The sequence below is a fragment of the Phalacrocorax carbo genome, chromosome 19, assembly GCF_963921805.1.
Source record: "Phalacrocorax carbo chromosome 19, bPhaCar2.1, whole genome shotgun sequence".
In the NCBI taxonomy this organism is placed as follows: Eukaryota; Metazoa; Chordata; class Aves; order Suliformes; family Phalacrocoracidae; genus Phalacrocorax; species Phalacrocorax carbo.
In genome coordinates this window covers 2,883,269-2,910,541 of record NC_087531.1, presented here as the reverse complement: position 1 = coordinate 2,910,541, position 27,273 = coordinate 2,883,269, and the positions used below count along the sequence as shown (strand labels likewise).

Below are 27,273 nucleotides of genomic sequence, written 5' to 3'. Positions count from 1 at the left end.
TAACACTTGGGTGGCAATAGTGAATGAATGCCGTAAGGGTGAGGGAAAGGATTAATTAACAAAACAAAAGATCCATACCCCCCCCAAACCAACCACACACATACACATACGGACAGCTTAAGAACTGTGACTATACTTTGACAAAGGTGTTCTGTGCAGTCCTTCCACTGTGTTGGCTCTACTGCCTGTTGGTGGCTCAGTAATCCTTTAGCCAGATCACTTTCTCGATCTGATGCACTATGTGACTGCACAAACAGAAACATCGATGGGGTGGAGGTAACAGTGTGAGTGAGTGGGTGCTGTGGGTTGGAACTCCAACAGAGAGGAAAAAAAAATCCACCTAACTGCTTCTTCATGGTGAATATACGTAATAATCATGGAACGGGAAAGAACAAAGTGCTGATTGCCTTAACTATCCATACTTAATTTTAAGAATAATCCTATTTCATCAGTTAGGAGAAAAGTATTTAGTGATATTTCGTTCATTTTAGCTTTCAGACAATAAGCTTGTCAATAATAAAAAAATCTATTATGTGTAGATTTAAAAATTACTGACCTTTGAGGGTAAAGTAGGGGGCTTTGTGAATGGATCTGAGGTAAATGGGTCACTCTTCACCTGTTTCTTGAAGAAATCCTCAGGGGCAGAACTACGAAATGGGTCACTTTCCTTAAAAGGATCACCTCCAAATGGATCTATAAGGAACATTAAAAGGTAAATAGAATGTAGCACCTAGTGTGTCCATAATGAACCATTCTGTATTTGACGTCATACGCACTGATGTCATTTCTCTTATAAAAAGACACAATGATTTGTTAAATCTGATAAACTTCCAGATAAGTCTCTAAACAGGGTACCGATACCCTAAAACTGAAGTAGTACATATTTCTATTAAGGTTACGGAATTAATGAACAGTTACATGCATGTTATCAACATCTTGATCCTGAATGCACACCCTGTCAGGCTTCTATGTTCCCACATGCAAACTAAAAACCTTGAAGCTCTGGGAAACCTTGGAAATCTTTGTGTTTGGCTACAAATGGTTTATATCACATCTGTCCTGTCATCAAAAGGGCTATTACCTGCTGGAGCAGGTGGTTGTTCTGCAAAAGGATCATGCTGGAATGGGTCACCTATGCAGAATAGAAAGATCATGTTTTATCCACTATTTAGCAAGATTATAAAAGTTTGTGAAAATGTAATTTACTCAACAATTTGCCTTCAAGGTCTCAGGTAAGCCATTGGTCACTTACTGCCTTTGAAAGGGTCTGCTCCCTTAAATGGATCAGATTTGAAAGGATCTTCTGACTGGAATGGGTCTGTATGCAATTCTTGTGTATTATTGGTAAACATCAAGGCTTTATTCTTAAATGGATCATCCTAAAAATTAAGAGGAAAAACATTATAGCAACTTACCACAATTAAAATGCTCAGTTACAGATTTAGCAGAAATTCTACAGTATTTTGGTTCCTGGTTAATGATCTTGAAAAGTACTTCCTAAAGAACTTTCCCAATAAGCAGCTTCTAAGCAGAAGTAATTACACAGTAGAAATACGTATCCTGAGGCTACACAGAACATCAAAAGATAACAGTACAAGTAACAGTAAAAGGTTAAACTGTTTCTCATATTAATATATTCAATTCTCAAACACTTAAAGAACAAAACCAATCCAAAACCCCAGCCATCACGCTACCAAAAAATTCTCCTCTCCCAGTTATTTTACATCTCGGCTTCAGGTAAGACAGTTATTTAAAAGGGAAGGACACACAAATCTTTGTGGTCTACAAACACAAGAAACTCCTACTGAGTAGTCATACTCAAGACTGCTTCGTGTTAACTCATTCTTGAGCTTAAAGCTCCAAGTACTGATTTCACATTACAAAGCACTACATGGCAGGAAGTGTCACCCCAACATTTTGATAATCGAGAGGTTTGTCAGCAGAGGCCAACCTATAGCTTTGTCAGGCTACAAAAAAATCCTGTATGAACTAAACTAAGCTAAAGTTTGCTGCTAAAGTTATGAAACCTCTTCATCACATTCGTTTGCATCTCATACCGTTTTTTGTCTGGTTTGGGTCTTTTTGATGAAAGCAGTCCTTGTCACCATAGCCATATGTGCATACAGCACCCGTACAACAGAGCTCCAGTGACAATCAAAGCCATTCAACTCTAACGTAGGAAATATCTAATGACAACTACCCACTTACGCTGCCTCCAGCACTAGAAAGATACGGGATTTCTTTCATCCCTTTACAAGACGCAAGTGAAGAACTCTTAATGAATACTTCTCAGAACAGCAGGGAGGGAGGCGGGGAGAGGAGGAAGAGGAAGGAAGAATTAAGAAACAGGAAAGGGTTACAATGGTTTAGAAAATTTATTATGAACATATACTAGGGTTTTATTCCAGTAAGTGATTCTTAGGTTTTGCAAGCAAGAGAAACATCTGGAAGTTTCCACTGGAAATTAAACATAAGGTTTATGCAAGCCATGCAAGCACTGAAGTGTCTTAAGACCACATCCCTCAATGTGTTGTTGTTTTTAAATCTACACTTTTCTTCTTCGGAGCATTTTGTTTTTACAGAGAAAGTGTAAAGCAGGGCATAAAGGTAGCATGCCTGCTGAATATTTATTTAATACACTGTACGCAATATATATTTAACTTCAGACTAAACCCATAGTAAATACTGTGCTTACAAGGGTTCTGGAAAATATGTTTCCCTAACGAGGAACCACCAAATAGAAGTGCAAGTAGAATCAAGCAAGTATGCAACTTTTATATTTAAAGTAAAGAAATAGGCTTTAAAAAAAAGAAGAAATCTTGTGATTTAGAGTATTATTAAACATCCAAAACAAGAACAGATACCCGAAAGAAATTGACTGGAAAAATCTTTAAGAACTGAAGGATCTTATGGATAGGGAAAAATACTGATTAGAAGAAAATACAATAAATGAGATAAATTATGCTGGAACTGTGTAATCCAAAGAACCTGTGCATCTGTTGCTTTAATAAATTGCACTATTCATTAATCCAGCTGTGATAGTTCTCATCGAACGCAACCGGCCCTATAGTGTTAAACTGGGTATCTGCCAAATTAGTCACTAACAGCAAATATTCTGATGAGTGGAAATAAACTATGGATCAAGTCTGAGACTAAGACTGGACTTAACCACACCTAGACTCCTCTTGGAGAAGGAGTTTAGAAAGCACGGGGGTCCCGTCTGAACCTCGTGACTCAACGGTAGGATCTCCCCCTAGCCACTCCTCAGACTCCTACCATTAACGCAACAAACTTTAAGCAGAAGAGAACTACCTATGTACTTTCGGAAGGGAACATGGTTTTTACTGAAATACATAATAAACACAGCTCACTGCAAAGGAGAAATTTGTATAGCTTCTTTTGGAAATAAGAAAGAAATACATGATTAAAGGGAACTTTACAGCAAGAGAAGCTGTCATCTTGGTAAAATGGAGAACTTGTAAGAAAAACCCAAAACACTTGAACTGGAAATGAAGTCCTACCAATGTCCAGAGACTAAAGATGTGACAGGTTACAAATCCAGGGTTCACATGACCTTTTCTTTTTGTTTCCATAATACAGTTTGCTTACATATCCATACATAAATGTTACAGTTACACAGGCAGAAAATCCTAGCACAGTATCTAACCCAAAGCTTAGAAATCAGGTTTTCCACCAGCATTAAAATCTTTGCCCTGCCTTGCATTGGGGATTCCTACCTTGCAGGGATCATGGTATTTGCTAACATACCAAAAGCCAACTAAACAAACATCTCAATTACTTCAGATTAGGTGCAAGTCACAAACCTAATTATTGTAAAATACACTAAACAGTAATTTTTTTTTTTACCATAGCTCCATAATTGCTTCTTTCCGTCTGTCCAAGGCCTTCGCTTATGTCTGCTAAATTCGTCAGACTACCACCGTGAACCCCGTTGAGAGCTTCGTTATATTCTTCTATACTCTTATTGACTTCTTGATGACTCTCTTGAAGCTGAGAAAGTTTACTTCTTGCCTAAGCAGTGAAAAATGCTTTAGTCTGTTACACGTTCAGTAACACTGTCATTCCTGCATTCTCATTAAACGTGCTTGCCAGACAGTTCCATTTTCCCCCTACCAGAGTTGAACTTTTCCTGACTCAAACTGGACATCAACCTACTAAGCACCAGTCAAAAAGGCTTATTTAATGAACCAGTATCTTTTTTTAACTCTTCTGAAAAGTAATCTTTCCAGGTGATGTTCAACTCAGCCTTTCAAGAAGAAAAAAAAAATTTGTATAAACTACAGTGAATACCTGGTTTATTTCTTCCTGTGTTGATTTTAAAGATTTGATTATCGTTTCAAGCTGCACTTTTCCAGCCTGGATACTCTGCTCTAGCTGAGTCTCTTCTTGCTGGAGGCGATTCAGCTCTGCTTTTGCTCTATTAAGGTCATCTTCCTGTAATTTTAAATCTGATTCCTGAGATTGAATCTGCATTTTTAGTGACGAAATCTGAAACAAAGCATTACAAAACTCAGAGTGAAATTTGAAACAGATGTAACTTAATAAACTGTGACTTTATAACAAAGAATAGAAAGCTGTAAAGAAACCTATCAACTCGTAATGAAGATAACAAGAACTTAATATGAAGAACTGCATGCTGCTTACTTAGTCACATAAAATCCTTGATATAAGCACAGAGGACATTCAATAAAACCAAGAAATATTAATATTTTAAAATGACAGAAATACCACACTACTTATAAAGGTAATTAAAAGGTGTTTCTTAGATTGCTGCCTTGTAGTTATCAGAACTTGGCTCCTTTTCCACTCAAATATTTATCAAATATTATAAAGTTGATTTTTATAGGAACTGAAATTACACAGTTGCATCTGACTCTCCTTATACACTTTCTTGCATGACCTCATACACTAAGTTTCTACATTAAGACAACACGCTAGCTACATTGGCAATTTGTATCCCCCTGAAAACCCACTGTTAATTCATAATACTGACGAGGTTTGCAGTGCTCATGGACTGTCTCATGGGTCAGGAATAATGCTTCTCAATAAATGTTTCATGTATGCACGAAACAATAACAATTTATGTATAAAAGGACCCCGGGAGATCATCTGGTTCAACGCCCCATTTATGACCATTATGAAAGGTATTCAGGTTTGCAAAATCTTTTCTTGGGTCTCTGTGTTCGTGTGGAAATTGCTATTTATGGTAAAAATGAATAAACAGAGCAAGCTTATTCATTAAAGAAACAGCATATCCTTCAACAAAAGACACAATACCCTTGAACAGGTCCAGAATTAAGGTACACTCACCACCTGTGTTTCTTCCTGACATTTCTGCCTTACGTCATTCAGCATATCTTTCAGCTTGGCTTTCTGCTGGTCCATTTCATCCAGGCGGTCTTGGGCATCCTGTTTCTGAGCCTCTAGCTCTTGCAAGTTACTTGTCTCCCTGTCTAAATCGTTTTGCAGTTCCTGAGGAAAAATCCACAGTTTGTAACTTACATTTAGCTGTTGTCTTAGAGGAGTGATCAACCACAGACAAACAGGCCAGCGAACTCCAAAGGATTTTCTATGTCATATAGGCTATTCCCTGCACGCATATGTTTTGTTTCTGCAGGAACTTGTATGAGGCATCAGGAAACAAATCAGTGCCCACAAGACAGAGAGACCGTGAGACAGAGCACATGTAATCGGGCTATCCTAATTATCAAACCCAATACTCTAAACAATCATTTCCTGATTTACAGCGTTAGTCAAGCACTAACAAAAAGACATTTCAAACTGTTCATGTATCACCTTCTGTTTAGGCTAACCAGCATCAGAAGACATTTCTGACGGAGAATAGGAAAATAAAGGTCTTTCTGTAAGTTAGAAGAAAATCCTGAGAAAGGAAGAAAGACTTGCCCAGAAGCAACATAAGAAAAGACAGAAGAAAGAATGCTTAATTCCCTGTATATTATTTCAGATTAAAATGAAAACTAATAATGATAAACAGAGTTTTTACCTGAACTTCATTGGTTTTCTGCCTGATTGATTCTTCCTTTTCCCTAATGTCCTGCTCTAGTGAATATTTTTCTCTGTAAAATGAACAAGCACATGTATTCATAATTAGTTAAATAATATAACACACATGCGCCTGTAAAAAAATCAATTCAATATTATTCTGGAAACACCACACAGCTGAAAATGCCAGCCCATATTCTGATATATTCTTTAAAGCAGTGAAGCTGTATATGTATCAATTATTCTTTGAAAAGTACTATCTGTTCCATAATCAATCTTCTAAAGTCACCTGGTAGAATCCAGGCAGGCTTTATGTAACTGGCCAACTGTAGGGTATCAGTGGGAGATTTGCCACCAACTTCAGTGACAAGTAATGATAAACTGACTAAAACAAAACAGAAGTAATGGACACATCACTATTAGGTACTTAATTAGTTCTCCTACCCCAAGATTTTGTTAACAGTCCACAACTATTACCTCTGCAGCTGTGCAATTTCTTGACTAATATCATCCAGTTCCTTCACCCCTGTAAATTCTCCTGATCCAACAGAACTTGAACTATCCTGTTAAGAATGAAATAGTCTATTAAAATGCCAAGTCATAACAGAACATCTTCCTTTACAAAGGCCGAGAACAACGGTGGGACACAATCCTCATTATCTGCATTTGCAAATTTCTATGGGAGACATCAAATTGTTATGCAACAGCCACAGAGCACGCCACACAATTCTACCTGCGAGACAGGAGAATTTTCTCTATGCCCATTTAACAGATGGGATAGGCAAAATACACAGCAGTTAAAGGACATGCACAACACCAACGAATCAACTGCAGGCAGCGGTAGAATTAAAATTTGAAAACTAAAAACCCAGCTCTGCTCTAGTCAATAGCAAAGCTTTCAGGGAACTTAATGAAATCAGATTGTACTTTCAGTCTTCTTGAGCCCTGCCACAAATTAATGCCAATTTCTGCAGTTATACCCAATTTCCTGCAGCGCAGGTCATTTCTACAGCAACTCAGGCATAGATTGGGGAAGGTGTTACAGGTATCCCTTGCCTTTTAGGCAAGAAAATTGTTATTAGAAGTTCTTAAGAAAGGATCTCAGCATCTAGTAGAAAATTTTTCATTAATATAAAAAGGATTGCTAGTTATTTGAAAAAAGAACAAACCCAAAACAAAACAAAACACCGCAACTGAGCAAGAACTGCAACACTGAACTCACTGCTAATATGACCAATCAGGAGACCTACCATTTTTAAATAGCATTTTAAAAAGAAGAAAGTACAGTTTGCTTACTTCGCTCACTTTGAGATTGCTGTGATAACCACAGAAAGTTTGGCTTTATTCAATATAAAAAAACCCCAACAACCCAACCAACAAACCACAAACAGATAGCATAGTAAAATGCGACATTTTTTTCAGAAACAATCGGTGGATATCCAGTTTAAATAAGTTCATTACGTCCTCATGGTTGGATGAGCATTTCTTTTGTTAATATGCCGTGAAGCAATCATAAATAACAAAAATCCAGACTAATTCTTCAAACTATTGATATTAGAAGCTTTTGATTTGCTGTTGTATTTCCAGTCTAGACACAGATTTGCTGAGAGACCTGTATTCTGTGCTGTACAGAATCATAATAAGGTGTTACCCAATTTGATTATGAAATAAGTTAAAATGAGCTGCTGCATTGTTTAGGATAACACAGTTCATTCTTCCACATGAACTGAAAACTTATCTGCTACATTCACAGTAACACACAGTTTATTTCATGTTATATTCAGCTAAAACCACAGTAGATGAAAAAAAAGATCCGATGAACTGAAAATAACGGGAAGCTTAAAGCTCTTGCACCAAGGTATATTTATTGCCCACAGCCTCAGAGAACTAGTACACAAGTAACTTTAACATGTTGACCCTGAGCTGCCAGCCAAAGAGCTTCCTGACTGACCAATGCATCTCAAACTGTTGAAGGAAGCAATATCACCAGGTCAACAGCCAATACTGGTAACTTCACACTACTGTGACATTATCATCATGCCAAGAGCAAGCATCACTGAACACAAGAGCGAAGGGACAGGGGAAGATGTAAAAATAAAAACTTATTTAAAGTTACAAGTAGTGTACATGAACAAATTTGCATCTTTTGGACATTACAATTACTCACACGACGCATTTCTGTTAGTGCTGAGATCTCAGTTCCTACAGAGGTCAAGTAACCTGACAGAGTCTACAGAAAAAGGATATAGGAAAAACCTTAAAAGGACCAGAGCAACAGCAACAAGTAAAATATATTTAGAGGCTCAAAAGTCTTCTGGTTAGGGAAAGTAAAAAAAGGAAAATACTATGTAATTTATAGAAAGGATGAATGTATTGATATGACAGAAGTATTTATTAATTTAAATTTCAGAAATACAGTAACCTACTACTGAGGAAAGGGACAAAACCGGGTTCAGTAAAAGATTAGATGCGCCAGTAGAACTGTATTAACAGCAATAGATAAGGACTATGGACTGTCATGCTGCAAGTGATGAATCAACCACCAATTCCTAGAAACTAGGAAGTCATCACTCTTCATTTAGCCATAAAAAAAAAAATTTTTACGTTTCCATGGGGAATTTGGTACCAGGGACAGACTAAACCAGCTTTTAAGAGTTGCTTTTAGCAGTTTCCCTGAAGTTTAAAAGAAATCAAACCCTTCTCTATGACAAAAGAGTATTTTTCATGCTAGGCATTTCTCAGTGTTGTTATTCCTTTTTTTACAGAACATTCTACTGCATTCTTCTTTAGTCACTGTCTTGTGTTGTTAAAAATCTATGTATATTTTCAGATGGTAAAGAATTTTGTAAGGGGACATAAGAAAAAAAGGGCAATTCTTTACCACAGTATTAAAAAAACAGTTACAAAATTCATTCTAGAGCCCATTACTTTCAAAGCACGTAAACTCAGTATTCTCTACAAATAATCAGTGACTTACCTGTATGGGCGTGTTCCTCTCTGTGGGAGGGATCATGTCTGGGGACAACACTTGTGGAGGATCAATCCCTTTACTGACCTTCTGTTGAATGAGATACATTGCTAGTGCAAACTGATCTTTGCTTAGCTTTCCCATCTGTCTTGTGTCTGCCAAAGCCCTAGTAAAAAATAGATTCATACTTAGAAAAAAGAAAAGCTTACTTCTCTTCTACCAAGAAGCCTGAAATACACATATACATCAGAGCTTGCTTATTCTAGTGAAAGAGTTCCATAAACAGAGCAGTCTTTTATTAGACATTTAACTGAACAGAACAGCATTACTCTCAGAAAATATTTAGAGAACTAGAACAATCACAATTCACAGACTGACCTATACCCCTCCTGCCCAGCAAAGCGAAGGGAGGATTTTTTTCTCCCTTGTTTTTCCATATAGCCCACGTATTGTAGTACGGCCCAAAAGCACAAGTAAAAGAAGTTGTGGTTGTTTTTTTTTTCTTGTGGGTTTTTTTTTAGTGTTAGGATCACAATTCTGGCTGGATAATCTGACCTCCCAAATCAGCAAGTTACAAAAAATACAGCTACTAGGGAATTCTTACCATATATGTGCTAGGAGATTCTGAGACAGACCTGAATGCATAAAAATATCCTTTACTTCTTGGCCACTTACAAAACCATCCATGTCAGTGTCTGTTTTTAAGAAAATTTCATCGTATCGCACTTTTTCAGACGTTGGTACTACCCAGTTCACAGATGGCTGTAAAACAAAGTTTTATATGTCAAAAGAAGATAAAAAGTTTATCAACACACTGAGCATATATGATATTATGCAGTCGGATGTGCTGAACATCTTGCACAATCAAATCTGATTGGTAAATAGGTAGTTCCCCTCTTCCCATGAATGTTTTAGCTTAATACTTTTTATCTGAATTATAAATACTGACAAACAGCTGATATTCATCAGTTGAAAAACACTCACTCTTTGGAAATATGGACCCAACTAAGCATACTAAGTCCTCAGGCTAATAAAAGGAGCTTTAGAAGGTAGATTAGTGGTCGATTTGGTACTAAAGCAGATACATGAATAAAACCTTTCTATGGTTTCACTTTCTAGGGAAAGTGAAAATTCCCCATAAGATTTGCTACCTCATGGTCACTCTGACTAAAATTCACTTGCTCTTCTTCTGTTCTTCCAAGTCTTACCACTATCATTTCACTCCCTCCATCCAAATCACCCACCAAACACATTTTCAGAAAAACGCTACATGAGGCAGAAATCAGTATTTTTTCTGCACTTTACTGATACCAAAAAAAAAAGGGGGGGGGCGGGGGGGCGGCGGGAAGGCGTGTGTTAGATTCATACCTGTGCTTGTTTGATGCTGTGCTTGGGAGACAAACTCCCTGTGCTGTTCAGACTGTTGACACTACCATGAGATGGGGTAGAACGGAGGCTATCTTTTGGTGGAGGACTTGCAGGGAGAACAGGAACTGCACCAGGAAAGACAGGCGTCTTCTTTCTTTTAGAAGGTGGTATGAGAGAAGGGGGTAATAGTGAAGGAACTGGCTCTTTCTCAAGAGCTCTATAAACCAAATGCATCGCCTGCAAAGGCAGAAAGGTCAGATAATGTTAATAATTAGAAGAAAAATCAACAAGATTCTCCAGTATCAGTCATTAGTAAAACAAAGACAGTAAGATAAGAGATGTAAACCAGAGCAGGTGATTTTGAATGTAATTCCAAAAGTTTAATCTTGATGACACAGGCAAGAGTCAGTAGATGGATTTGAGAAATATCATTTAATAGTTCCATGTGAACAATTTTGATTAGAACAGTTGACTGTAGCAGAGAAAGCTGCAAAGCTCGAGGAAAAACTGAGTGATTTGCTCTAGCAGGAACACTGTGAATTGAGAATTTAAAGCAACCTACCACAGCAAATTCATCCTTGTCCAGGTGACCATCTTTATCAATATCACTGAGATCCCAGACCTACAGCAATTACAATAAAAACAACGATTTAGAGAACGAGTTACGCTTTGTGCTTTTGATGTTAATTGTCATTGTATTAAGCATGCTCTCTAAAAATTCCTAACAGACTTCTGTGAAGATCGTATTAGTTATATTAGACCTAGCTAAACATACTCTGATGAAGCAGGCTGGGTTAAGAGTTTTCTGGCAGTGGGAATCAACACTGGCTCTAACAAATTCTGGATGCAACACAGGCAGGTTTTTCATCGTTCTGTGTTGCAATTAAGGAGTTATCAAACTGACTGAAAACACCCAGAGGTGGCTTTCAGCATTGTCCACAGGGTGTGGGCTACCAGACTGTCCAAATTTGTCTTATAAGAAAGTAAAATATTTTTTAAAAGTCAACAAATTTCTAATTTACATTCCTTTCCTAAACTTCTCATTTTCATTTTTAGGCAAAAAAAAAAAAATATGTCCACCCCCAGAATTTTCTACAGGAGATAATTTAAGCAGCTATCTACTTCAGTTCATTATTAGATTAAGTACAGTCAACAGAAATTGCAGATTTAGGAGGATACAAAACTTTCTGTACTCTAATACTCAGCCATCGGCTAACGCTGTTTAATCATCAGTGTAACTGGAGACAGTACAGTAGAGCGGACAGAACGCTAAGACTGAGGCTCAATCAGCTGAACTCCCAGCTTTATCATGGGACAGCTGTACAAACTTAACCTAGTTGATTAGTCCTTTGCACATTTCCTCAGTCTCCCATCTTGTCTGTACACTTTTCTGGAACAGAAAAAGCTTCCTGCGTTTCTATCATGACCATAACAAGATAAAATACAAAGCCTTTCGAGACTCAGTACTTCACAATATTCAAGTACAGAATTAAAACAAGTCATACTTAGATTTTTGTAGATAACAGAGAAAGAGACAGTTCTTCCTGAAGAGATGAAAGTATGTAACACAGATACAGCTCTTACATAGGATGTATTTATTCTCAGTCATATGACATTAAAGAATACATATTTTAAAGGGAAGTAGAAAAATACTTTAAGATTTGCTTCTCTTGCAAATATGCAATGGATGAACCCAGATCTCAGAAGTATTTATAAATATACATAAAAAAATACTTGACAATTTCACAGCTGCAATAAACTAGGATGTTTTAAAGTGTTCCCTTGTACAAACAGGGAATAGATTTAATGGTATGTCTAATAACTTGTATTTGGAAAAATGACAACACAGTGGAATATAATGTTATAAAAGCTATTATGGTTTAGGAGAGCTCTTTCTTGTTTTCAAACAACCAAAATCAGAATTTCCAGCTCTTAAAATTAATACAGAGATAATTAATCTACTCTAAGGCCCAAATTACTACTATTAGTCTTATTTCTAAATGGAAGGCTTCAGAGCCTACTTTATGTCCTTGCTACATAGCATGCACTTGATGTAAAATCTCAGCCAAAACCTGATCTATGTTGGTAAGTTATGTATAAATATGTAACACTGCAACCACAAGAAGCTAAATAGAGAAGAGCTAAATCTAAATGGCATACTTACCCTTCCTAGGATATCAAGAGGTAGCTTTGAATTCATCAGTACTGGTTTTACTTTGTCTCCTGAAAGTAAACCATTTACTGGCAAAAGGCTTTCAAAAATACCATCAAACTTTGCTTTTTCTTCCACCTAGTTGGTAAGAAATAGCCTGAATAAGTAAAAAAGTGTGCCTGTGTGAGTGTTGAAAATGAGATCTTGCAAGAAATTAAGACTGGTCAGTAATGTATTAATTCTAAATTTCAAAGCTTTCTTGCAAGTGCCACCATGCTGTATTTAAATGCAAGCCCCTCAAAGCTAGATTTAGGAGCTTAATTTCAAAGCTAAGGTTATGACAGCCAAGAGATTTTAACACGCAGCGTACAAGATGTGTTTCTGTAGGGTTCTAAAGGACAGTGCCTTCTGATTAAAACTGCTGACCAGGTTTTAAACAAACTTTGACAAACTCTGTAGAATCAAAAACTATTCTTCCCAAATAATTTGCTTCCCACTTTAAAGTACAACATGCAAGTGCAAAAACAAAAATCAACATTAAAAGTGATTTTATTAAATTTCTACTTTTTGGAAAATGTTTGCATTTTAAAATTCCCTAAATACAAATATCCCCATGTATGTATCAAAAGTTACTTTTTTCCAATGATATATATTGTATATCACTGAATAGAACATATGAACTCAAGCTTTAAATTAATGCTTCAGGATGGATTTGGTGAAATGCTTTGCTGTTCTCAGCAGGGTTCCTTTATACAAACATGAAAGTGCCTTCTACCAGGATTCTGGAAGAAATCCAGACAGAAGATTAAAATTCATTGTGTCTTAAAAACATCACATCAGGGGTTGTCAAAGGCTTGTTTAATACTTATTTCAAATATAAAACTACAGCTCAATATTCTCTATTGTACACAAGTTCATCATCAGAAAAGGAGGATGGACTTCTGAGGCGGGAAATATATTTGATACGAAATCCTCTCACTGGGAAAATTACAGACAAGGAAAATATTTTTAAAGAACGGATGGAATGTGTTGTCTTTTACACTTACCCTAACAGCCCAGTGAGTGTCTGTTGAAGGCGGTGTGATCAGCAAAGGACTGCTAGTGTCATGCTAAAAATTAAAGAAGTTTTTTTATTTATACGTACAAATATAAAAATACACAACTTCTGTCTCTAATCCTTACTAATTGCTTTAAGGGATGGCTATAGACATGAAGTTTAACTACACTAAAAAAAGAAAAAAGGCTGCACATGTACCCAAATAAAAAATAAATCATATTGATTTATACCATTACAGTACTTCAATAAGGACATTAGGTGTGTTAGGCACCCAAACACAGAACTAAGACAAGCTAAAAGAGGTTCCACAGCAGCTACTGCAGGCAAAGCTGCAGTCATGCCCTTTTCTACACACTCCTGTTGACCTAGCCCCAAAATAAATACTACTTTTTTTCCTTTTGGTTTTTTTTTTTCCAGTAGTTCAGAGTTTAGCTACATCAGGCTCCTGAACAAACTGACAGCAGCAGTTTTGCAGCCCAGGAAGGGGCTGGTACATATTACTCAGGAGGACAGGGCTATGGCAGCCATGACTGCCGTTGTCTTAAGGAACAGTCTGACAGCAGCCTGAAGTCTCAGAACCACGACATTTATCAAACAGAAGATTATTCTAGAGTTCCAGCTGAAGCCTCAGTTGTCATATAATACATACATACGTTTTAGGTATATACTACTTACAAATTTAGGAGGTGGCACAGTCAAGTTCAGACTGCTCAGGTTAACATCATGGCCATTCTGTGCACATGCTACAAGGCGCAACGCGACGTAGAAACCCTACAAACAATAGTGTTTTCTATTAAAAAAGCAACCAGTCTAAATCACTGTCTCCAATAACCCACTTAGTTTTTTACTAACACTGTACATATGCAACTCCGTAAACTATGGAAACAACAGATGTATAGTGCCACCAGTGAACTGCCTAGTGACTACCACCCCTCTGCTTTTAAAGACGATTCAGGAAAAACTTTACCGTAACATGGAACAAAGAGCAGAAAAATTCAAAGCTAGTTTTTAAGAAGCACTCTCCCGTAACTAAGTAAATTTCATCATTTTTTCTTAAAAATTAATAAATCTTAAAATCATAGTTTGTATTTGAGAAAAACTCAATGGCCATGTATCCATATATCACACCCCCCATTATTTACAAAACAAAAGAGGGACATAAAATTAGATCCCACCCTCTCCAGCAGCCTCACTGAGTAATATACCTGGATGTAATATACCTGGAGTGCCAAGAAAAACCCTCATGTTGTAAATGAAAACTTAAAAAAAATAGGCTAAGGATAACTACTATGGATATCAGGGCTTTCTTGAAACAAGGCTAATCTGTGGAAGGTAATGTAAGAGGTCTACAGGCACATTTCATTTACCTGTTTATCCAGGTATCCTTTACCCTCCGGGTCAGCCAAATCCCATATCTGTGGAGACACACAATAAAAGCCATTGGGATTTTAAATAAAAACTTAGCTCAACAGTTCACACTGTACACCTTCCTGAACTATTCGTTGCAGCTTTCAAGTTATAACATACCGTTTTATTTAATTCCCAAGTTAACATAAAAAACGTTACACAAAAGACATTTTTTCCTTTAGATTCCTGTGAAACTCGGAACAATACCTTGGAGCTATTACCAATCTGCGGTTAACCTAATGTTCAAAGGATCTGATTTGCATTCCACCGAATTCCTTTTTGCCAACCACTTCTGCTTAGTGTTAACTGCACTTAAGCAAGTGGACAGATAATTACCTCATTAGCAAATCCCTTCAACTTACTTTTCCAAGGATAATATCAGAGAGACCAGACTTTTTAAGAAACAGTGCAGCTTCACTTGCCCCAACTCTCCCCGTATACGTTGGATCTACCTGAAAGATAAAAATTCACATTCAACTGGAGCACATCTGTCATGAAAACAGAGACAAGAAGTGAAACGCCTCTTGCCTCTAGGTCAGAAGGAGTTATACAAGCATGCATTACCACTCAGCAGAGAGAATTTACAGACATTTAGCACTGCAAGGGGGAAAGGAAAGAGGGAAATCTTGGGTAAGAGGAAATTGCACTTTATTTTTAAATTTTTTTTTAAGAACATACCTGTTTGTAATAAGTTTCGTATAATGGATTCCCTGTAGAAAACTGAAAAACAAGAGAAGATGTTAAGAAAACAAGGAAAGAACTGCAATCACAGATAGCTCACTTTTAGGGATTGACAGAAAAAAAAAGTGTATAGTACTTTGTGTATTACTCCTATTAAAAATAGGAAACGGTACGTTAATTTGCTGTGCTCCAAACCGGGTACTCGAAATCCGAGTGTGGGTAACAGAGATCCCCCAAAACTTGCAGCCAACAGACTACTGTCACCTCTTCAAACTTCTTATTCACCAGCATTCATACTTATACTCACACTTTTAATTATCAACACTATATGGTAATTAGGTTTTGTAGAACAGCTTTGAACTATTTGCCAAGGTATTTCAGGTAACAGTTTGAGAACTACTGATCTCAAAGGCAGAGTTTTCAAAACAACGCTGACCTGACTCCCTCCTGCAATGTATATGTACTTATGGAATATTTTCAGCAGACAATTATACACACACAGAGAGAGTCCTGGTATCAAAATATGCCTGTGTTTATGCATTTTCAGTGCTAGGATCTTAAACTGAAGCAGAGTGGGGACGGGGGAACCAAGATTAGTTAACAAATGTCACAATTCTCAGACAATGTTGTTTAAAGATTTCAACTTGGTGTTATCACTACATTACACAAAAGCAGCAGACACAAAGGTAGGCCCGGCCTTTTCGGAACACTGAACAAGCAGATCCCTCTCGCTGACATTCCAAGCAAATGGGAACTGTAATGCCAGAAGAGGCAGAAGCCCCAACACCCATCTTCTCAGCTGCCTCCTACAACTGCCACACAAGTTCTAGCCACGTGCAGCTCCACACCATTCTTCAGCCTCAATGCCAAGAGCAAAAAATGTTATAATCCAGTCGCAAACAAGCCACCCTTTAGAGCAGTCAAAGGCCTTAAAAACCAAGCACCAAAACAACCCAATAAACACAGTTTAATGACTAAGATGCAGAGATGTTGAAACACTCGAAAGCCTGCTTGGGACAACTGCTCCCCACCTACAGGACACAAGCCAGACATCTGCCGAAGGATTACTTTGCACTAACTCTGATCACAGGCATGTCACCTCCCAAATGCTCCCTTCTTCCTTGCCATCCACCTGGATTTCTGGACATTCTGCCTACACTGAGCGGAAGGGAGACAGAAACGTGACGGAAAAAAAAAAAAGACTGATGAAAAGCATGAAATTTTATTTTACACAAAGAGACTCTTCCTGTAAGTTTACAATAAACACGCCAAATCTTAATTTAAGGAGATATCCAAAATAACTAAACCCTATTAATTAGAAGCAAGCAAACACCGAGCTCTTTCAAGATCAGTCGTTCTACTTGGCTAGAAAGATCATGCATTTTCAGAAGAGCTTCCTAAACATCTTAGAGGTACTCCACTTATATCCATTGACAAATCAGCCGCTGCATTCTCCACCAGTACACTCTAGAAGCCCTTGCTCTTCCACAAGGTGGACAGCAGTTCAGAAGAAAGCTGCACAACACATAAATCTGACTCATCTTCTTACTGGCTTGTAAACCATCAGCATAGATAAGCACTGTGTTCCTGTCCAAAGTATCAAACACATCATTCAGAAAAAGATATAAGTAGGAAATTGTCCAACTCTGAGTAAAATCTAGTATGTTTTCGCCAACTACCACCCACCCAACTATACACCTCTCCTTTATCAGAAGGCTCAGAGAAGCTAGCCAAAGGCCAACTACAAGCTCCTCTAACTAATTTGGCGAGTATCCTAGAGCATGCAGAGACTGGATTCATACCAAGATACAGAGCAAACCGCTCCAGCAGCAGTATTGAATGATCTCATCCTGTCACCAGACATTCCTGTCATCCTCATTTGATATTGTCAGCCATGACATACAGCTGACTTACCTGACAGAGGCAGCAGGAATCCGGGGTGATGCGCTTAAATGCTGTGAAGTTTCTTCTACAGCAATATATTCATCCAAGTGCCACTGGAAAGCACTTCATCACTTGACTCTCTACTTGCAGAATTTTACAAAGATTAAGCCTATCTGACCGATTTACCTAAATAGCTGTGTGTCTGTGCTGGAGCAGACCGGACAAAATGGGCTCAAGTGATAAAAATAGCATAGCTGCCTATCTAGTCATCACCACAGGTAACTACATCACTATCATTCAAGACGATTGTGTAATTTGGTGACATCTGATGAAGAACCTATACAAGACAGCATCGATGCTGGTAATCAGAGAAAAACATTTTGAAGAGTTGGCAGTTGATGAGTGGTCTAAGGATACAGAATTAGAGAATGGTTTCAGTTGGAAGGGACCTTTAGAGGCCATTTAGTCCAACCCCCCTGCAGTGAGCAGGGACATCTTCAACTAGATCAGGTTGCTCAGAGCCCTGTCCAACCTGACCTGGAATGTTTCTTGGGATGCAGCATCTCCCACCTCTCTGGGCAGCCTGTTCCAGGGTTTCACCACCCTCATTGCAAAAAATTTTTCCTTCTATCCAGTCTAAATCTACCCTCCTTTAGTTTAAAATCATCACCCCTTGTCTTGTCACAACAAGCCTTGCTAAAGAGATTGTCCCCATCTTCCTATAGTCCCCCTTTAAATACTGAAAGGCCGCAATAAGGTCTCCCCACAGCCTTCTTTTCTCCAGGCTGAACAACCCCAGCTCTCAGCCCATCCTCGTAGGAGAGGTGCTCCAGCCCCTGGATCATTTCTGTGGCCCAGATATAACCTGTTATACAGCAGTTCAGTTTGACTTACAATTTAACAACCCTCTAGTTTCTGTACCTACTCCATATTCCCCAAAACGTCATCTACGACCAACATTTTACACCGCCTCCCAAACAGACCCTTCAGAACCCTGGTGCCTGATTGTTTGATCTCAAAGTTGGTTTCCTGTATGAATTTGAAGTTCAAGTCTTGAACTTGCACTGTCACAGCAGATCTGGTACACTGCATTTGTGGTACGCAGTACACGCACAAGGATGTGTCCCCATGTCCCTGAACACAGGTCTAGGAAAAAGGCAGGAGTAAGATGCTGCCACCAGAACAATTAATAAAGCCAGTTCCTAGCAGCTCTCTTTCCTCAGGTCATCTCAGGGACACAAAGAACTCTAGATCAGGTGAATTATATTCCTTGGTGTCCTCTTGTTTCACCATTTTCTTTCAGCCACTCATCACATCATATGATGAATGAAAATAGTTACTGTGAAAGGAGAAAAAAACCAAGGTGCCCCGCAAAGATGAGAGCCAGAAGGTGGCTGCTGCCGCCCCAGAAAGATTACCTCTGCCCTTACTCTGCTTGCCGAGTATCCTGAGTTGTCTCAGAAGATTGAGCTACAAAATGACCTGTGCTGTCCCAAAACCTCTAACATAACTTTCCCTAACCTCCAGAGGCTGTAGGTTGAACATGCCTGGCACAGTTGAAGGACCACTGAAGGTGATCACATAGTCAAGAAAATGAAGTTATCAGAGATAAGCAAGAACTGAAACTGGATTTGATTTAACTCCAGGAACTGATTCTACATGCTTACACTTCAGCTGCTTTTATGCACAGCCAGTTGAAACAAAGACCACTGAAACCTGTTAAAGTATGCAAACTACTTAAGTTAGACATCTAAATTCTCTTTCATAACATCATAAAACATAGCTTCATAAAACAACAGAACCATAACAAATTCATTTATGAGAACAAATATGATTAAATACTTTCGCATGCTTGAATTACCCATATTGTTTATAGCTCCTAATGTGTTGATATCAATAGCCTTATTTCATATCCTTCTGAGTGAACATGCTTCAACATTACAGCACGTGTAACCTCTCCTGTTCCTTTTAATGCCATTTCTGGCATCTGTTATAACTAGTACATATCTCTGTAGTAATCATGAAATTGAGGCTACTAAAAGAGGAAGTTTATTAATTTCCAGGAAAATTCTGTTTAGTGCCCTGATTACAACTAGATTACTCTTGACAGTTCAGTACAGAAAAAGTTTTAAAAGTAGAATACTTCCATTGAATTAGTTGAAGAATAATGTCAAAATAACTGATGTGCTCACAGAACGTGGCCCTTTTTCCCCTTGAAAGGACATATCGTTATACAAAAGAAAACACCATTAATGCCAATCTCTCAAATATCAGAATTTAAACAACACAGAAGTAGGATTCCCATCGTAACAAATATTTTATACATTTTCACCAATGTACTACAGAAGTTCCACAACAACGAACTATTTCAAGTCCAGAGTTTATTTTACATATATATTTTGCACATTACTTCACTTGAAAACTTTTGGTAACGGTTTGTGTGTGCATGGATGCTTTCAGATGTTTCTGAACATGTTCATTTAATTAAACAGATGTTAATCAGGACTCCTACTGCTATTCAGAAGCTAAAAAGCAGTGTGCTCTCTTAATAAGACACACAGCAAATGACGTGTTACCCAAGCATCACATAACCCCATTGAAAGATAAATTTTCAGAGTATCACAAATAAAAAGTTCATTATTAAAAGGAAATATATACATTTGAATAAGTTGAACTACCAACAGCAGTTGCTCTGAATTCCTGATAGGCTAAGCCACAAGAGTAGAAAACAGTTTTAATTTCAAGGCATTGGGGGGCAGTGGGGTGGTGCTGCTTTTCTTTTGTTTCAAAGGAAGTAAACTGACTATCTTCACTGGCATACGGGAAAAGAACAGTGATCACACTGGTCAGGTTTAAATTCTTCAAGTGAGGAATTAATCGAAAAAACTTACAGCAACAACAACAATCTACCCAAGGATCCCAAACATTAAACCACAGCTCAAAACGCTGCCTCGCCCAGAGCTTGTCTCCTTGTGTGAGACAAGCTCCAAGGTTCAGGGTCTCTCACTCCACTGCAGAAGCCTCATCTTCATGCTGATGGGTGAAAACCTCCTTTTCATTCCTAAGTACTGAGTCCTTCACCGGTGTACCCGCGCCTATGGCTACGCTACTCGTGCACCTCCCAAATATTAAGCAGAGTCATGACACCCCAACAGCTAAAGGCGGCATTAACCCCGTGGTGCAAGTAGGAAAACAGGGCGACGCGACCGACCGAAGTCAGAGCGCCGTCCCTCCCCCGTCCCGGACCACCGGACCCCGCTAATCCCCGCAGCTCGAACCCGGGGGCTGCAGCTCGGGGCGGGAGAGTTGGGGCCGCCCGGGTGCTGCCCTGCCCCTTCCCCGAGGGGGCAGCTCCGGGGCCTCTGTGAGGAAAGGGCGACAGCGCCTTTTGTGCCCCCACAGAAGTGGCCGCCCCAGGGAGGCTCAGCCCCGGCCCGACGGCGGGGGCCGGGCGGGGGCCGCCGGCCCCACCCGGGGCCTGCTCCCCGCCGCACAGCGACCCTCGCCCCCCGCGGGCCGAGCCGCCCCCCAGCCGCGGGGAGAGGCAGGGCCTATGCCCCAGCGCCGACCCGGCCCCGGATGCACCCTCCTGCGGGAGCGGGACCCGTACTGGGGAGGGCCCGCTCGGCCGCCGGGGGCCGCCTCTCCCCTCAGCCGCCCCCCCTCACCCGCGGCAGGGTCCGGCCGCCGGCGGGCCGGGGCGGTTACGTTACCTGCTGGCTGAGGGGGATGAGCGCCGCCATCTTCCTCCCACTGATTCGGGCAGCGGCCGGGGCGGGGGGAGGGCGGGGCGAGCGGCGGCGGGAGGGCGCCCGGCAGCGCCTGGCACGGCGCGGCCCAGCTGGGCCTGGCCTGGGCGGGTGGGGGCCGGCCCTCCTGGGCCGCCGCTGCCGCCCGGGAGCTCAGGGGACGCGTCTGAGCCGGGAACAAAGCGGCTGCGGCGGCTTATCTGTCCGCAGCAGCCGTTCCCCGCCCCACCCGGGCCGCTCCCGCGGTCCCGTCCTGCCGCAGCTCTCCTCAGTCGTGGCTCTCCTCCGGCTGCCTCAAGCTGACCTACCTATATTATGGACAAAGTAGGTCTAGGGAAGGCTGCCGCTGCCCCCTGGAATGTTCTTCCAGGTAACCGAGTCAAGGCACTGATCGACCTTTTATGTGGAGAACCCACATCCAACTTTCTGGATAAACCTAGTTATTTCAACTTCATTACACCAAACCTTGTCAAAGCACACTTCACCAAATTAAGCCTCCTCTGGTCTACAATCAAATATTCATCATCAGGTACAAAATTACAAACCTTTACTGCAATGTGTAAACACTGACCAGCAGCCTGATTGAGGCTGGATCCTTGGGGCCGCAGAAAAGCAATATCGTCAGGAACTGGTTTAGGAAAAAAGGGGCGACAGTCCTTAAAGTGCATTTCAATAGCTTTCAGAGTTCTTCAGCCCACAGTGGCACCGGAATTGTTTGATAGGGGACAGCACTCAGACAAGGAAAAGCAAAAGATTTTGACCTCAGTCACACCACAGGCTAGAAACTGGCCCGGCTGACACCAGGGCTTCCACAGATCCACCCACTCCTTATCTCCTTAGCACACAAAACTCCTCAGCCAGTGTCGGGGTAGCCTAGAGGTAAATACAAAACCATGGGCTCTGGAAGGCTGGCTTTGGTTTTTGCTAGATTTAAAGCATTAGTTCTTGGGGAGGAAGGAACTGCAGAAGAGCAGAAGGAGCTGAGAAGGGGTGAAGGAAGTGACTGAACAAGTTACAAGAGCGAGCTACAAGACAGGTCAGACAGAGGAACAGGCGCATCAGTCATGGTTTCAAATTCCTTCCCTCCCCACCCTATTAGAAAGAAAAATATTTTTACAGGGACTGTATGTATTCATTTGATTTTTGAAGGGAAAAACAACTGAGTGCATCTAAATTGCTAAGGAGAGGTCTGCGGCTGGACAGACTACCATCGCTCGGGTCCCACGCAGAGACAGAGCTGGAACGTTCCATGGGCAGATGAGCCACAGCAGAACAGCCAGGAGCAGCCACAGCACGTTCGCGGCAGCCATACAGCTGCAGTAATCTGTGAGGCTCTGACAGGTGCACAATTACTACAGAGGCTTAGCAAAGTTTATCTCCTCCTTAGTTTGAAGTATGTTGTGAAACATGCTTCACACATTTGACATGCCAAACCCTTCAATGAAATAAAAAGCTTGTATTTCCTCAATGGAAATGAGCATGAATTTTACATTTAGTGTTAAACCGTGAAAGTGTAAACCTGTTCCAAAACCTAGTGCTTTATTACAGGTGTTTTTAATACATTTTAGTAGTGTTAAGATACAGTTAATAAAAAATTAACCTTAGAAGAGAATTTAACTATGTTATGGCATTTTTATGAAAAATAACAAACTGGTCACAAAATTTAATGTTGGAGTTTTTAAAAAATCCTGTTTTAATACAACTCCATTGGTGCGGGTTTCAACAAGCTGTTAAGAAAATACCTAAATCTCTTAGGGGTATTTTCACTTAAGAGATTTAGTTTTCAAAAAAGTGAACTTCTTTCAAGTAACAATTAAAGCTCTTCCTTCTCAACAGCGTTCCTCAGTGCTCTGTTCTTTCCAGATTCTTTTTTTCTCCCTAGCTTTTTCTTAAACCGTTGCTCAAAGTATTTCTCTTCTGTAACCCTTTCTTTCTCCTGCTCTTCTTCAGTCTGCTTCATGTTCATTTCCTTTTCAGGACCCTAATACGAAGATTTCATTTTTATGCACCAACAGGTTCTCGATCAGATAGGACAGGGGATGTTGAAAGTGTGGTAATAAAGAACCAAAACAGACACAAGAATTTCATGTTACCTTTGTTTCGCCCCATGTTTTACCTCCGAAGTCTTCTGCATAAACCTCATCATCTGTTATCAAGAAGTTGTCAAAAATTGTGCCAGCTCTCACCTTTGAAGGAATAGGGGGAAAAAACTGAGGATACGTCTTTTTTTTCTGAACAGTTTTCATCAGATGTTTTTTAACAACATGTTTGTATCATATATTCAATACAGAGTAATCACATTAAGAATCCCATAGGTTTTTTGCAGAATTTGATGAAGAATTCTCTCTTTTTGGACAACTGTTTTTAATAATCTAAAGAACGTGTTTTAACTTTAGGCACTTCACTGATCTCGTAAGAGGCTTTAAGCCTCATCATTGGCTAGTCAAGAAGCCCGAGGTAGAGGAAGATCTCAGAGGCACCCCAGAGGGCAGTTTTCTCCTCAGGAATCTTTGGGTAAGTCAGGAGTAACTGAGCTGCTTGAAGCCTCAGTTACGCACCTCAAGTCAGATGGAGTAAGTCCTAGTTTACAATACTTAGGCTAATTAGTTTAGGTCCCTCACTTACCTGCAGATGATTTTGATCCAAACAATAACTACAAATGGAAGATCAGCACATCTTAAAGATTTTTCAGTTTTGTGCATGTATTCAAATAAAAGCCAGTTAAAGACATAGGTCCCCAAGATCCCCAAGCAATAGATAATGTTTATTTGCAAAGGGTAAACAGGTTGCTAAATACCCAGTGAGAGAAAAGGTCTTTACCTTCCAGGAGAGGCATCTCACCTGCCAGATATCTAGCCCAATGATGCTGATATTTTCATAGCTGTAGATGCTGAAGTCTGGCGAGTAATTCGGATTGTCAATCTGCGGATGAGGCCAAACTCCTCTGTAATTTGGGTTATCGATCTGCCTGGGTTTCCACTCCCCCTAGGATAAACCACATGTTCTGAGTACAGTCAGGCAAAGAAAAAGTTGCTTCAAGCATTATCCAAAGCTGGGATCACAAGATTATTTATACCCTGTATAGAGGATTCTTGACGACAGGACGCCATTCCCCATTCACAGCATCATCCCAGTCTTCAGGTTTCTCAGCACTAGTGTCCACAATGTATTCAGGTTCATCCCAGTCCTTTAAAAAGAGACAGGAAGATTAAGAAAGCAAAACTAGAGCATAGTTCAACTATATCAAATGTCTATTCCACAAGAATGAAAAACCTCAATAATACAGAATAAGGAGAGCAAATTACCTCAGGCTTGATGTCATTCGGATCATCAATTTGGATTCGATCATCCCAGTCAGACGGTTTCCTCACTGTTGGGTCATTAATTTTCCTTGGTGGCAAAAAATCTAAGTCATCTTCTAAGTTGCCGGATGCAACCATTTCGTTATCAATTTTTACTTCATAGGTCTGATCTGGCCTTATAATCAAAGTATATAGATGTGTATATCCATCAACCTGGGTTTTAAAGAAAGCAAGTAAAATTTTAAGAACTTTAAACAAAGCTCTTAGGAACTGCCTTGCACCAGAATTATAATACTAATTTCTAACAGACCTTTTCAAAAGCAGTAGTGAGAAAAAATAATTCCCAAAGTCTCCTAGAGGGGGAAAATAAAATTAATGACATTTTTCACATATATTTTCCAGTTCTCCCATCTGGGTCTCTGAACAAAACTGAACAGTTGCAAGAAAACACAGTCTATTTCTGACTGGCAAGAGGAAGTATCACAAGATGGAAAATAGTATCAGATAAAATAATGATTTTAGTTAATTCTGAATAGAAGGCATTTATACTCCAAATAGCTACAGCAAAGGCACATGAAAGGCTTCCTACACAGGTTAAACACAAAAATATTGAAAATATAGCCAGGCTCTTACATTTTTATCACAAGAAAGCACTCTCTCTTTAGGAAATATAGCATTAAAGTTACAGTTAAGAAACACAATGACATACATTACTTAAAAACATTCAGCACCCTTGTTTCATCCTGTATCGGTAACAGGTGTTATGAATGCAATCATTAAATTGCGAACATATCAGGAACTAAGAAATATCCAAAGTCCCCCAAATTAACATGACTTTTAAGATATCATGGAAGGTAGAACTTCTCAAAGGTGTTACATGTTTGGAATAGTTGTTTGGGGGTTTTCTGTGTTTTGGGTTTTCTTTTTTCTTCCCAATATCCCTGCAACTTGTTTCTTTTCAAGTTTATCTATCTTTGAAATGTGTATTTACCTTGCATCTGATCGGTTGCTTGACTGGATGGGGTTTATTCTTGTAATTTAAAATAACATGGACTTTCTTTGTCTCAGATCCACAAATATCTGGCCCTACAAAGAGATGACATGCTTTGTACCCTTGACTTCTTTGCAGAAAAATACAGACTGTTTACCTTTTCCTTCCAATACTGCTAGACATCTCTCCCATTCCACGTACTTTGATGTATTCCATTCCATTTTTAAGGGATGACACAGCTTCTATGCAAAGTCTCTAAATCTACCTTAGAGTTAGATTTTGTGTAGCTTGGGGTTCAGTTCTGTAGCAGAACAGAAAACTAACCCAGAAAACAGAAATCCAGGCAAAAGAAAAATTATCTCTGGCACAAGCTGAATAACTACATAATTATATTAGATATATAATGACAAATTTCACTTTGACACACAAATGTACAAGTTTCACTAAGTCACTGGAACCTACATACAAGTGTGTAAGGGCAGATAATGGCCTACAGTATGTTGTTCCAGTTTAAGGTCTTAAAAAAATAAATCCTGCTCAACAACTTCTTTTATTGTAAGCTCGCTCTAATAATTTTCAGTTATGTCCTTCAAATCAGCTCAGGATGTTTACATAAACATGTATTTTCTTAATACATATTTAGAGATCTCTCAAGCATGGAAGAGCTAACTCCTTGCAGTCACAACATCTTTATTTTTTTAAACAGCCCTCCTTCACATTTTTTCTACCGTTCCCACCACCACCTTTGAAGAATTGCACAACAGCAATGACAGTATTTTATTAACTAATAATATAGCTATAAACTCACCAAACATGATGTAATAATGCGAATCTCCACTAAGGTTCTTCTGATCCAAGTTTGAGGAAAAAATCTTAACATATCCCCCACCACAATCTATCTTCTGCTCATGTTTCACAGTATACTGAATGACTAGACTCCTCCCTTTGTTGCTAAATGGTTTAAATCGTGAGGAGATAGCATAAAATTTAGAGTTTTCACTGGTTTGTAGACCTGAAAAGATATTAGTAGAAGATTCAATTTTATATTTTCCTATTTGCAAAGAAAAAAAATACTTTTATTGCCACAAACGGAAAACCCCCAACTCTTGAGCTGGTTCCCGTAACATGTTTTTAATTAAATGCACATACCCTTATCTCGCACTGGATCTCCATAAAACTTCCCAGCTGTGAGTTTAAACTTCCCGAAGTCCGGCTTGTACTCGGAGTTCACCCACCTCCTCTGCCAGTTGGCTGTTGCGCAAGGCCAGCGCCAAGACAAGAGCAGGGCCGTTAGGTGAGGCGCAGGAACGGGGCTCCCTCCCCGCCACCTCACACGCTCACAGCCGTTACCGGCGGCCGCCCCCCTGCCCCCTCCGCCCCGCTGCACTCGCCTGACCTCCGTCCAGAAACTGCTCCTGGAAGTACACGGCGGCCCGGGCAGAGCCCGCCGCGGCTCCGAGGAGCAGGGCCAGCCTCAGCGTGTCGAGGGCCGGGGCTCGCCCACCGCGCCCCCTCGGCCCGGCCGCCGCCATCGCCCTCACACGGCAACGGACCCGCGCCCTCGCGCCTTCGGCATCCCGCCTTTTCCATAGCGGACCATGATTGGCGGCGCTTTCCCTACTTATCGTTATACGGAACCAGATTGGCTTAGCGCTCCCGAGGGAGGAGCATTGATGCCACGTGGCCGCGC

At 39.9% G+C, this 27,273-nt stretch overlaps 2 protein-coding genes across 10 annotated transcripts in view; both read right to left on the bottom strand.

The window, feature by feature from the left end:
* EPS15L1 (epidermal growth factor receptor pathway substrate 15 like 1) overlaps positions 1–21,399 on the bottom strand; it is a 47,062-nt gene extending 25,663 nt beyond the window's left edge. For 2 of the 9 annotated variants that reach the window (XM_064469787.1, XM_064469793.1), the window contains exons 1-20: positions 21,255–21,398; positions 15,655–15,696; positions 15,339–15,428; positions 14,937–14,984; positions 14,245–14,340; positions 13,559–13,621; positions 12,525–12,650; positions 10,923–10,982; positions 10,361–10,597; positions 9,597–9,754; positions 9,002–9,158; positions 8,192–8,254; positions 6,502–6,587; positions 6,026–6,098; positions 5,332–5,493; positions 4,312–4,509; positions 3,868–4,032; positions 1,253–1,379; positions 1,082–1,132; positions 557–693 (exon numbers count right to left, since the gene is read on the bottom strand). In XM_064469787.1, coding sequence (XP_064325857.1) covers positions 557–693; positions 1,082–1,132; positions 1,253–1,379; positions 3,868–4,032; positions 4,312–4,509; positions 5,332–5,493; positions 6,026–6,098; positions 6,502–6,587; positions 8,192–8,254; positions 9,002–9,158; positions 9,597–9,754; positions 10,361–10,597; positions 10,923–10,982; positions 12,525–12,650; positions 13,559–13,621; positions 14,245–14,340; positions 14,937–14,984; positions 15,339–15,428; positions 15,655–15,696; positions 21,255–21,284 — 2,169 coding nt within the window. In that variant the 5' untranslated portion in view covers positions 21,285–21,398. Of the gene's footprint in view, positions 1–556; positions 694–1,081; positions 1,133–1,252; positions 1,380–3,867; positions 4,033–4,311; positions 4,510–5,331; positions 5,494–6,025; positions 6,099–6,501; positions 6,588–8,191; positions 8,255–9,001; positions 9,159–9,596; positions 9,755–10,360; positions 10,598–10,922; positions 10,983–12,524; positions 12,670–13,558; positions 13,622–14,244; positions 14,341–14,936; positions 14,985–15,338; positions 15,429–15,654; positions 15,697–21,254 lie in introns of those variants that run through there. The other 7 variants (XM_064469789.1, XM_064469791.1, XM_064469788.1 and 4 more) reach the window with 7 other exon arrangements.
* Positions 21,400–23,077: 1,678 nt separating this feature from the next.
* Positions 23,078–27,142, bottom strand: CALR3 (calreticulin 3). Its single transcript, XM_064469797.1, has 9 exons — positions 26,980–27,142; positions 26,733–26,834; positions 26,392–26,595; positions 25,584–25,678; positions 24,596–24,805; positions 24,367–24,477; positions 24,132–24,275; positions 23,384–23,476; positions 23,078–23,271 (listed from the first exon to the last, which is right to left on the bottom strand). Exons 1-9 carry the CDS (start codon positions 27,113–27,115, stop codon positions 23,104–23,106), a joined length of 1,263 nt encoding a protein of 420 aa, XP_064325867.1. The 5' UTR covers positions 27,116–27,142; the 3' UTR covers positions 23,078–23,103.
* Between the last annotated feature and the right edge of the window lie 131 nt (positions 27,143–27,273).